General features: G+C 44.2%; 1 protein-coding gene across 1 annotated transcript in view; it reads right to left on the minus strand.

Moving 5' to 3' along the window:
• LOC311243688 (ski oncogene-like) overlaps positions 1-12,500 on the minus strand; it is a 56,787-nt gene that overhangs the window by 7,837 nt on the left and 36,450 nt on the right. Inside the window, exons 2-5 of the mRNA XM_084333006.1 lie at positions 12,191-12,310; positions 11,596-11,702; positions 9,315-9,625; positions 8,361-8,926 (exon numbers count right to left, since the gene is read on the minus strand). Of these exons, the coding sequence (XP_084189132.1) occupies positions 8,361-8,926; positions 9,315-9,625; positions 11,596-11,702; positions 12,191-12,310 (1,104 nt within the window). The remainder of the gene's footprint in view (positions 1-8,360; positions 8,927-9,314; positions 9,626-11,595; positions 11,703-12,190; positions 12,311-12,500) is intronic.

A 12,500-nucleotide genomic window follows, 5' to 3' on the forward strand; every position in this document is an offset into this window, starting at 1 on the left:
GTCGATGATGTCACGCTCGAAATGTAAACACAGGAAGTGTGTTAACACGGAGACTGGAGAATGGATGTTGATATAAAATGAACAAATTGCCAATAAATATGAAGTTATATTTGAACCTCTGTTGTCAAGCCATGTCAATATAACCCACCCCATTTTATCACGAATGGATGGTGTTGTAGAGTCCGCTTTTGAGCGTTTTGAGCGATCTACTGGTCGACCACGGCCGACTGGTTGGGCACCACTGGTCTAATAGAAATAAATGCATTCGAACAATGTATAGACATAGCAATGGCAAACAAAATTTATGACGTTATGTCAGCACCAGGCGCCACGACCGTGAAAAGGTACAAGCTCGCAAAGCCACACCCCCCGTTCTCCCGGGACCGACCCCGAGACCACCTCTGCCAGCTGATCCCGTTCAGCGGGGGGTGAAACGATTCAGCGCCGTCTCGCACCCCAAAAGGGGTGAGTGAGAACACTGCCCCCCGTGCTCCGGGACGGTGATTCGATACAAAAGGCTGAGTGTGAAAGCCCCCTTAGAATAACAAATAACATGCATAAGACAACCGCAACATCCAACTTGTTTTTTCTCCAGCGCGACCAGCACGTCTTTCGTTGGATTGGCATGTCTAATAATGCTGTATTAGAAAATGTGCGTGCACGGGTACAACAGATCAGTCAACAATGTCGAGTTAAAAAGTGAAGAAGATGAGGCTTCAATATATTTCCCGTGGTTTGATGCAGTGGACGGCATAGTCGGCCAAAACCAACCAGTGATCCCTCCGTTGTCCACAGTAATGTGGCCGGTTAACCCGTCCAAAGCAAGGGAGCCCGACGTTGTGACTAGTTGTGTTCAGCGGGACTATAGCGATCAAGTATATATGCATATTATCTTTTACGTTGTTCGTTATATGTTTTGTCTATCCATCTGTAATCTATGTGGTTAGCGCGCGGCAAGGCCATAATGTTTTTAGTGTAGGAAAAGTATCCAAAACCCATCGTGTAGGTTTAGCTGGTACATTACTTCCCGAGGTACAGCGAAAATGTCCGTGTAACTGTTTTGGTTAATTCAGAAATATAGACTATAGAGAGTTGCTCTCCTCAATTGTGCCTGGCTGGGAGCGAACCAAGACTGCAGTGTGTACGCAAACCAGAGGGAGGAGAGGGAGGGGGGGAAGTTCGCACTCAAGGACGGAGCGAGGACGGAGCGAGGACAGAGCGGAGCACTAGGGCTGGACGGTATGGTCTAAAATGTATATCACGGTATAATTTGAAGCATAAACGGTAACGGTATATATCACGGTATATTAACTTATCTTAAAATGTCTATATAAATGCTTCTGAAGGGGTAAAACACTGGTATGGCAGCTATTACTGTACTCTTGTATTACTAGGACATATTTCACATAGTACAGAGGTATTTTAAGAACATTTATTGTGCAAAACTGCAATAGAAAAATGCAAAACCTTTTCTCAAGTGTCTGCAGGCAGGTAACGTAACGCGTATCTTGGATCCAGTGCTTTGACCATGTCTTTTAAAGCCCTTTCGATCAACAGTTTGAAAAGGAACCATGTCATTACACAAGTAAACAGTGACAGCGTTTGTTATGTCGGTCCACCGCTGGCTTTTTTTGTCGTTTAACTTAACTTAAAACGTAAATAATCAAAAATAATAAAATTATTCTGTTACAGCTGCTGAGCTATACTATAGCTAATGTCCATCAATATCTTCCTTTTTAATGAAATAGGTTTAAGAATCGAATCAGGATTGTTAGCAGAGAGAGAGAGAGGGGGATGGGGGAGACAGAGTGAGAGAGAGGGACGGAGAGAGCTGCTGCTAGAGTGGAGCTAACGTTGGCGTGCTGAGGCTACGTCAACACAGGCTGCTAGGAGTGGAGCTAACGTTAGTTTTCTGAGGCTACATCAACAGTTAACATTACATAAGGTTTTAGCGCAACGTGGGCATTCCAGAATGGCGAGGATGCAAAGCATGTTAGACGATTGGACCCGTTGCAGAGTTTACATTACACATAGAAACTGTGCGACTCGCGAGAGAAGTTGTCACACAGCTGTGTGCAACGCAGGGCTGAAGAGCTAGTTCGCTTCTAGAATTGAAGGTCCGCTCTGTTCCGTGTCTATTATGAAATGACAATTGCGCGTTGACACGGCCACTACGCAAAGCCTCTGTGCTCCTAAATAATTGTTCCAGTTCGCACTAGGGCTGTCTTAAATACTTCGAAGCTTCGAAGCTTCGTTCGATGGCACAAGCTTCGAACATAAAAAAAAATCCAAGTAAAAAAAAAATATATATATATATATATATATTTCTCCAAAATCTTGCGCCTCCATTCCAATGAAACGAAAGTATGCGGCGCCTTCCCGCCTCCATTCCAATGAAACGAAAGTAAGCGGCGCCTTCCCGCCTCCATTCCAATGAAACGAAAGTAAGCTGTGCCTCGACTCCACCTCTCTACAACAAGCACGTGGAGATTATCTGTGTTGAAAACAACAAGGACATGTGCAGCAGACATGTTGATGAAGAAGCGAAGCAATGCCGTTTGTTATTTAAGACTATGTCGGACAGATTTGTGTTCATTGTGCTGCTTTTTTAAAGTGTCCCGACCCATATAAAAATATGTCTTAATAAAACGTGCTTAATTAAGTCGAATTCTGTCTTTGTCTCTATCAACTACATATAAATATTTATATAATTGTTTGCTTGATAGACGAAGGTTGCAACATAATTATGTAATGTCATGTCATTGGCTGTGAGAGCAGCCCCACTGCACCCAGGCAGCGCAGCCGAGTGAAACCTTGTTGGCTGCGTCACAGTCACGAAAGGGGCTACTTAATTAATTAATCCAATCCACTTTATTTAAAGTGCTGTACAAGTCCCACAACACAAGATTAAAAAAAAATATATATATATATATATTTCATAGGACTTACCTGACACCTATAAGATTGAACCGAATGGGGCTTAAACAAGACTCTCTATGCTCCTTGTGTTTAAGAGGTGATATAGGTACATTTATGCATATGTATTGGGAATGCCCCCCTGTTAAGATATTCTGGGAAGAAGTCACTACGCAACTATCAGAATTTTTATTTCTGAACATACCTGTAATGCCTTCTGTATTGTTGTTGAATGATGTTTCGCAGTTAGCAGCCTCTATACAGCTAAAGAGCCTAATTTTGTCCGGTCTTACGGCTGCTAAAAAGTTGATAGCATCACGATGGATTCAACCGGATAAAATGTGCTGGAAGGTATGGGTTCTTACCTATCTCGATGTGATTTATTTAGAGATATCTACAGCAAGAATTTTAGGGGCCAATGAAGCCAGCATTGCAATCTGGTTAGAAGTGGTGGAGAGAATAAAGGTTAGCATATGAATTGTAATCCCTGGTTAGAAACGAATAATGGATGGTTTATCCAAGGGGGGTCCTGAGGGGGGGGAAGAAGAACGAGCAAGAGCATATGTATGTACTGTATTGTATTGTGGGGATTATGTATATATCTCGTAACCTACATTTATTGATTCAAATACAGGAATGTATATTCCTGTGATTTATTGGGATATTTACTGTTAATGTTTGTCTTGTCAAAAAAAGTATAAAAAAATTAAAAAAAATTGTTCACAAAATAATTATATATATATATATATATATATATTAGAATTAATTAATTAATTTATTAATATTAATATATATTTTTATTTTTTTCGAAGCTTCGAATTAAAAGCTCGGCCCGAAGCTTCGATTGCCAAAAAAAGCTTCGAAGGTCAGCCCTAGTTCGCACATATCTATTTTGCGAGTGAAATAGTCACACTGTAGAGCCCTGCCTCAGCAGGCTAACGTTAGCTCCACTTAGCAGCCCCCTCCCTCCACACTGAGGTTATGTCATTGCTACTTTAGAGGTGCTCTACCGGTCACAAGGTATAGTCAAAATCCATACCGTAGCGCAAATTCATACCGTTTATACCGTATACCGTTTATACCGTCCACCCCTACGGAGCACCCGTTCCTAATGAGAAGACACCCTTTGTCATGAAGTTCAGCAACAGAGAAATGGAAAGACTTGCCAATTAGCGCCATGCTATGATGCCATTAACCCTTTGGGTGCCGTTCACGTAGAACTATGTTTCTGTCGCCCGACGGTTGAGTGCCGGAAACGTAGATCTACGTTTTTCTCACGGTATTTATATTATTCGCTATTGCCATTCATAATTCAGCGGGGCACCTTGTGCATACTGTTCTGAATGTGTCTGAGCTGGCAGACGGTCTTATACCGCCCTCTAACGCCTTCGGCCGTTATTGCACTCCATTAGAAATGGTTTAGTTTCTTTTCTCTACCGAACTGCGGCGTGGGGGCGGGTCCTAAACACTCCGGCAAAACACGCGCTTGTAGGGATGGCTTGGACAACTGACCCCGCCCGCCTGTTCATGTGCAATGCCCAATAACGTCGGAGACAGGATCGCTGTGGATAACTGGAATGGCGATCAGATAATTGGATTCTTTTTTTTGCATTACATCAGAGACCAGGTAAGGACTCTATATATCCAATCTTGCGTTGATCTGATATTTCTTTCTCCCGCGATTGAAGCTATCTGTGTGTGCTGTGTGTGACTGTTTACCGTTGGGTGCAGGAGGGGAGCGGGGGAGCGCCGCGCTCCAGGGCCCATTTCATGTATGCACGAGGAGACATAATAATGATAATCTAGCGTTGATTTCAGAAAGATTCGATAATCAGGCGAAAAATTACAACGTGATAAGTGAATTACACAAAAACGCTATTATCGTGTCTTTTTCCTGGAATTACTCAGAAGCACCCAAACTATATTCATATTCAAAACGGTATAAAAACGGAAATGTATGGATGAAAAAAGTATCTGTTTTTTGCACGTTGACTGGAAGCAACTCACTGACAATCGACAGCGTTATTAGACCCATAACTATATAGGTTTAGCTCTACAAACAAGGTGAGCGATTACATGGGGTTAATGGACGGCAAGGCCAGATGCACTTCCCAGAAGGGGCGTGGCACTCAATGTGTTAATAACATGGACAAGATGAAACTGCTTGTGTCATAGTGCCTTCAAGGCTTCAGTTTGCACATTTGAGTTAGTTAAATAACCTCTCAGACTTTTCCCTTTGCACATTTGAGTTAGTTAAACTACCTCTCTTTTTTTCTAGACCAGGAACCCCCCCCCAAGATTTAGAGAACAATGGCTTCTCACAGAAATAGTTGTGCTAACATATATTCCAGAGGGCTCTAGTCTACAGTGTCCATGCTGCTCTATGTTTACACTGAACCAAGTCAAGGGTTAAGGGGATGAGAAGGCCAACAGAAGCGGGGCTTCCTTCCTCTACGAAACTGAGAGACTAACAGATTTGTTTCGACACAGGAGTGTGTGTGCGTGTGCGTGTGCGTGCGTGTGTGTGTGTGTGTGTGTGTGTGTGTGTGTGTGTGTGTGTGTGTGTGTGTGTGTGTGTGTGTGTGGAAACACGCCCATCGCCTTCTCATGGGAACCTGGCAGTTGGGACAAGCTGTTTTCTGTCATCAGGCTTTGTTGCCTCCTAGAAATAGACTGAAAAGAACAAAAACTCGAATCCCCCTCCGGTCATCATCACCTCTTTCACTCTCTGATCCACACATTTACTTAACGTCACATGTTAGAAGACGCGCCCTTCGACCAAAAAGGTTGGAGCTGTCGTAAAGGTTGAGGCGCGGCTTTGAAGTTGTCGCTTTGGCTCGACTTTTCAGCGAAGTGTTCCTTTTGAATCGGAGGTGATGAAACTGTAATTTGCGTGACAGGATTAAGTGTCTTCTTTTCTATGCGTTTCCTAGACAGCGAAGTGTATTGATGTGCAGTGAAAGTGGATATTGTTGTGATAGAATGTTCCCAGGATGTATTGTTCTTAGAGATGTTCCGATACCATTTTTTCCTTCCCGATCCGATTCCGATACCTAAGCTTTGGGTATCGGCAGTGCATACATAAAAAAAAATTATTATATAAATTATAAAACTTTTAAAGCTACCGTTTTATATATACTGTTTTTTAGTAATAACTATAAAGTAATGGTATTTATTCAACAACAGGTGATTGTATAGATTAGTATTAATGTATGCTCAATGAGTTCACCCACGGAAAGGTTGTTGTGACATTGATTCCGCACGGAGGTTACACGTTGTTGCACTTCCTATCCAGTCGGCTCCGTTTAGTAGCAGAGGCTCTGTTGTGATTTTTAATGCACAATAAATATTCAACATTCTCTTTTGAGACTCAGACTCAGCCTCAGACTCTTATCATTTGGCACTAAAAGCTAAACATTGTCACCGGTATCATGGCTGTCCGCATTATGTCATTAATTGCGTGCATGTGTGGGAGAGGTTGATCAGTTAGCCACGTTAGCATGAGCTAGCAGTTAACGCGAGCTAGGTTAGATGGAAACAAGACAATATAACGTTACTGTTGAAAATGTGATTTACCTTGGAATACTTTGCCAACTTGCTGTACTTTGCTTGCAGGTCTGCAGCCATTATTGCTGGATTATGAATAGCCGCAACTTTAGCTAAGGTAACGTTAAAGCTAAAACTAGCTTTTCGGTTAGCTCTTCAGCTAATGCTAATAACACCAGCAAGCGAATACATCAGAGCTCCCCGTCACACTGCTGTCGGGACGATGGCATTTAAGAAAGTATCTGCTGTTAAAATGACAAACAGCATTGACACTTTAATTGACGGTCGATTAAAAACATGTTTGTTTTATAATGCTAACTCTCAGTAGGAGGATACCGCACGTGTTGTTTATAAATGACGTCATATGGTATCGGAGCGCAGAATTAGAGGGTACTCGCCGATACCAGCATTTTAGGCAGTATCGGAGGCATTTCCGATACTGGTATCGGTATCGGAACAACTCTAATTGTTCTGTACCTCACACACACACAAACGCACACTCAAACGCACAAACACACACACACACTAGGGCTGAACGATTAATCGATTTTAAAAATCGAAATCGCGATTTGGAATGGTGCAATTATCAAATCGCAAACCAAAAAAAAAAGATTTTTTTATTTTTTATTATTTAACCAGGAAGTCCCATTGAGATACAAGATCGGTTTGGGAGAGGGAGGTAAGGGGTTTTAGATTGTGTGTTGTGAAGTTTAGACTTCAGAGAGGGAGAGTAAAGTACAGAAAAAAAGGTACCGTTGGGTACCGGTAAGGATTCCCAGGTAAAAAAAAACATTCTCAGGCTCGGTGTCCCGAACAGACCCATGCGTAGGCCAGATGCAAGCCGCATTTTACAATAAACCTCTATGGGGCTGCTTAAAAAAAAATTATAATCGCAAATTTAATCGCAATCGCAATATCTGTCAGAAAAATCGCAATTAGATTATTTCCCAAAATCGTGCAGCCCTAACACACACACACACACACACAAACACACACACACACACACACACAGGACGCAAGCATACTCTTGGTCTCGATCCAAGACCCAAAAATAAAAATGGAAGTCTGGCCTTCTCTCTGCCGCAACATCCGTTCTTATTGTTATCTCTCATTTGCCAAGTCATGCTAAACTTAGTGTTTGTGTCATAATGAGTTCTTCATCCACTTCTGCATTCTGTGGCTGTAACAGTACTGTCCCCTCCAGCTTATTAACCCTTTCTGGACCCCCCCCCTCTCTGTTTTCAGGAATGTAGAGGGGAAAACACCTAAAGGGGCATTTCACCAACACTGATTTATTTTGCACATACCGGTAATCTCACGCTGCGTACCCTGAGACTCCAAGCCGTTCGGGGACACGGTAATTTTGTTTGGCGGTAATCGGTTTAGCGGTTGAGTTAACGTGGAAGCACATGGTTGCGGTGTGTTGATTAAAGCTAAACGGATTCTACATTGTTAGATATATATCAAAAAACTGTTTAGAGTTTTGGGATGTGTGTGAGATTATGTGCAATATAAATCAGCATTGTTTATTTATTTATTTAAGGTTCATATCTAGTGTGATGGGGTATGGTGGGCAGGGGGGAATCTGATATCCTCAGTCAATATAGTGATACACATAGTGGAGTATTAACTGAAATGCAACCTTGTGCAAATATACAACATCTGTCAGCACCTCCTCATCGGTCTGAGGGAGAACAGGGGACATTTGATCGTTGTGGCAGCAGTCTAGAGGGGCAGACAGCCAAGCAGGCAAATCATGACTTCTCAGTGATGTCTGGCTGTCTCTATGGGAAATGTTGGGGGAGACTTGTGTATGTGTGTTTGCATGTGTGTGCGTGTGTGTGTGTGTGTGTGTGTGTGTGTGTGTGTGTGTGTGTGTGTGTGTGTGTGTGTGTTACCTGCTGGAGGCTGCGTTTGGCCTGCAGGGCGGATCCCAGCTTCTCCTCCTGTTTCACGCGCATCTTGACGATCTCATGCAGGAACTTCTCCTTTGACTCTTTGGAGTCTAGCCCACTGTCCAGCGCCTGCCTCAGGGTCTCCAGCTCCGACTCCAGCCCTGACTCCAGAGGGGTCACGACGGGGACGGCGGACAGAGCTGGGGTGGCTGTCGTGGACAGAGCTGGGGTGGCTGTCGTGGACAGAGCTGGGGTGGCCGTCGTGGACAGAGCTGGGGTGGCCGTGGTGCACAGAGCTGGGGTGGCCGTGGTGCACAGAGCTGGGGTGGCCGTGGTGCACAGAGCTGGGGTGGCCGTGGTGCACAGAGCTGGGGTGGCCGTGGTGGACAGAGCTGGGACGGTGGCGGTAGGGGTAGCGGTGGGCGGGACGGTGCACTCGGGCAGCGGTGCCGCTGCTGAGACCGTGGCGGGGGGCAGGGATGGACCCGGGGCGCTGGGCGAGCTAAGGTCCTTGGCTGAGCTGGAGGAGGTGAAGGACGGCGAGGAAAGCGAGGACAGGGATGAGGTGACTGGGGGGGGTGGTAGAGAGAGAGAGAGAGAGAGAGAGAGAGAGAGAGAGAGACACACACAGAGAGAGAGAGAGAGAGAGACACAGAGAGAGAGAGAGAGAGAGAGAGAGAGAGAGAGAGAGAGAGAGAGAGAGAGAGAGAGAGAGAGAGAGAGGGCTTTCGTTATGGGGGTTTTGTGTAGGAGGTTGAAATCTACATTTTGTCGTGTTTTGATCTGCCAAGATAAGACTCAGAATACATTCTTCTTTTATTTATTTGTTCATTTAAACGGATGGTCACCCTCTATCCAAAATGTAAGTTCAGCGTTGTTGCATTTTGATCTGATTCAAAGTTTCATACACGATTTGATATATATATAAATATATATATTTTTTTGCAGGGAACTTACACTCCTCGCGGCTCTCCACCTCGATCGCCGGGAGGTCCACCTCGATCTCCACCTCTGAGTCTTTGTCCTCTTGGGGGGGCTTGCCGGCGGCAGCCGGCGGGGGGCAGGGGGGCTCGGGCGCGGCCGGCTGCGGTAGCTCGCCGGTGGCCCTCCTCTTGCGGGGCTTGGAGCCGGTGTTGGCCCCCTCGCCGGGAGGTTGGCCTCCACTGGGGTGGGAGGTGTTGGGTACAGAGGGTGATGCGGGGCCCGCCTTGCCCACGGGCGTGAGCGCCACGTTAGGGACCACGGCACTCTCCATGCTCTTGTGGAAGCTGTGGGGGAGGAGGGGGGGAGAGGACCGTTAGACTGCTACAAAAAAGTTAAACAGTCTTGTCAGAAAATGTCAATTAAGTTGACCTAATCGACCACAGGAAAAAAGATACATAATGTACGTTGTGTTATAGCTGTAAGTAATATATTTACATATTGTATCGGCAAACGCCACAACCAGGAGTTGAACCAACAATCATCACTCTCACCACTATCTAACTATGATTATAGTGAGAGTTAAGGTTAATTTTAACATTCACTTAACGGTTATGGTCAGTCTTTGCGATTACTATTGTCATTAACATTGTTTGTAATTAAGTCACTCATATCGTTGCGCAAGAGCTGTTGACTTGTCGAATGTGAACGTGGCTTTGCCCAGTCAAAGAGAAAGAAAGCAGTAACATCACATTCTAGTCAGCTACTCACTCCCACTTTATGACAAAATGGGCCAGATTCAAGTGTGTGTGTGTGCGTGTGTGTGTGTGTGTGTGTGTGTGTGTGTGTGTGTGTGTGTGTGTGTGGTACAGCGCGCCACAGAACCATGCCAAGTGGGTGCCCACGTTGAGAGTGTATGTGAGTGATGACGCGTGGGAGGCCAGTGGTACAGTCAGACTTGACCTCTCCAACCCCGGCCCACCCAGACAACCGCGTGGGCACACTGGGCGCTCGCAGACTCTAACGGAACAAGCACCAATTTCACAAAATGGATGACATTTCAAAGAAACAAAACAAACATTAATAGCTGCTTTTTTCCCCCTTACATACCATGGTTATTTCAATATGACATATTACGCATATGACATTTTCCAGTTCACAAAGACATTAAATTTTTTTTAATGTTCTTCCAATAAACCAATAAGAATTGCTTTTTTTAATCCTTACATTTAACCCATTCTCTGCCACCACTTTGATCATCCTAAACCATCCTCTGCCAGCGCTATTTGTCTATGGAGATGTTCACCTTCTTTGCAGGGCTATAACTTTTTTAATTGTATTGCTAAATTGACATTACTATGGCCCATTCAACATCAATTATCTATCGTTCAGGATGTAGGAACGTTTAACTTTTTCATTCACACATTCATACTAAAATACCGTCTAGAGTATAAATATGTTTTTATCGTTTTCTGCAGTATTTCATAGAACGTGAGATATAGGCATAAATGCATATATTAGATTATCAAATGCAGTTTGATACCGATCCATGCTATATTAAAAATGTCAACTGTACATGGTCCTAAATGTCATGACTGATCATCTGCGGGTGAACGGAGGGGGGGGGGGGGGGGGGGGGGTCGTTTATAATTCAATGGCCGACGTTAAATGATTTATGTAGTATGGGTGATATATTGATCAGAGCAGTTTGTATCGAAAATGATAAAGAAAAACGCTGAAACTCACGTCAGTGTCCTCGTAGCGTTGGGCGATGAGAGTGGAGCAAACATATCCCAATTATGTGATGTTGATCGATGCGATCCATTTCCGGTTTGTATATTACTAATACACGTCCAAATCATGTTGATTATTGAGTTATGGCAAAGATCCATATCCACGGTGTCTGTATTGAGCCCCAGGACGATAAACGAGTGGCCGGACGAAAATAGGGGACGGACCGAGCTCCAATGGGTACTTCCGGTTTGGCAACTCGCCGATCGGCCACCAGGTGGCGGTATTGAAGCGTTGCAGAGTTGTGATGGCTCAGACAGCATCAGCCAAGACTCCGTGGGTGAAATATGAATACCATGACGAAAATATGAAATATTGATCTCAAACACGCCTTACGGCATGATTGGCAGACAACGCATGGTGGAGAAACCCGCCTTAACACGTGATTGGCGGAGAATGGGTTAACAGCTGTTTTAATAGCTGAGTATGAATATGAAAAGTGACAGCTTGCAAAAATTGGTTAAAAGATGTGTGTGTGAGTATCTGCCATTTTGGATCTAAATGCTGTGTGTTACGTTGCCCTCACCTGTCTCGCAGAGGGCGATTGGAGGCCTCCTTGTCTCCCGCGGAGGGGTTGGGAGACCAGGGTCTGAACGCAGAGGGCCTTTGCCTGGGCTGGATGCAGTTAAGCCCCTGGAAACAAAACAGGAATTAAATATCTGACATAATATATGGGTGACGTTGCAGTACAAAAAGATAAATAAAATGATATGCCACTAGATTCATTGCCAAAGAGAGATTATTGGTTCCCAAAAAATATAAAGAAGAACATTGATTAATAATTAGCCCAAAGAGTCACATAATTAAAAGCTCTCTGCTTATACTCCTATGAAATGAGAGATGAATTATACCCCAAATCGATCTTCACATGGGACATCTATCATTATACTGTGGTTATATTGCATTACATACAGTTTCGTAAACTCTAAATATATAGAGTAAGGACGCGGGGCATCTACGGTTACTCTGGTTAGAGCAGTTTGCCACAAATCTAATTATAAAAAACAAACTCTGCCCCTCATCCAAAAAAAAAGAAAAAGAAAAGGTGACGGTTGACATGACGACAGTAGGTATAAGATAATCCTCCTACCCGAGTGTAAACAAAACAAAAACAAACTGACCTTGTTGGCGGAGACGGATAGGGACCATAGCCAGTCGTGTTGCTTGTCTTTCTCGAGCGACGGGGACTGTGACGGGAAGTCTTCATGTTTGGACCTCTTGGCTGGGATAGGATCGGATGTCTAGAATTAAATAAAAGAGATGAGAAAGAGAAGAGACATTTAGTTTAGTCAGACTGACACATCATGATCTGCTTTGTGTACGTGTGTGTGTGTGTGTGTGTGTGTGTGTGTGTGTGTGTGTGTGTGTGTGTGTGTGTGTGCGTGCGTGCGTGCGTGTATGTGTTCGGGCTGTCCCCGAACCCTGTTTTTG

The sequence above is a fragment of the Notolepis coatsorum genome (genome assembly GCF_963971535.1).
Source record: "Notolepis coatsorum genome assembly, chromosome: 17".
In the NCBI taxonomy this organism is placed as follows: Eukaryota; Metazoa; Chordata; class Actinopteri; order Aulopiformes; family Paralepididae; genus Notolepis; species Notolepis coatsorum.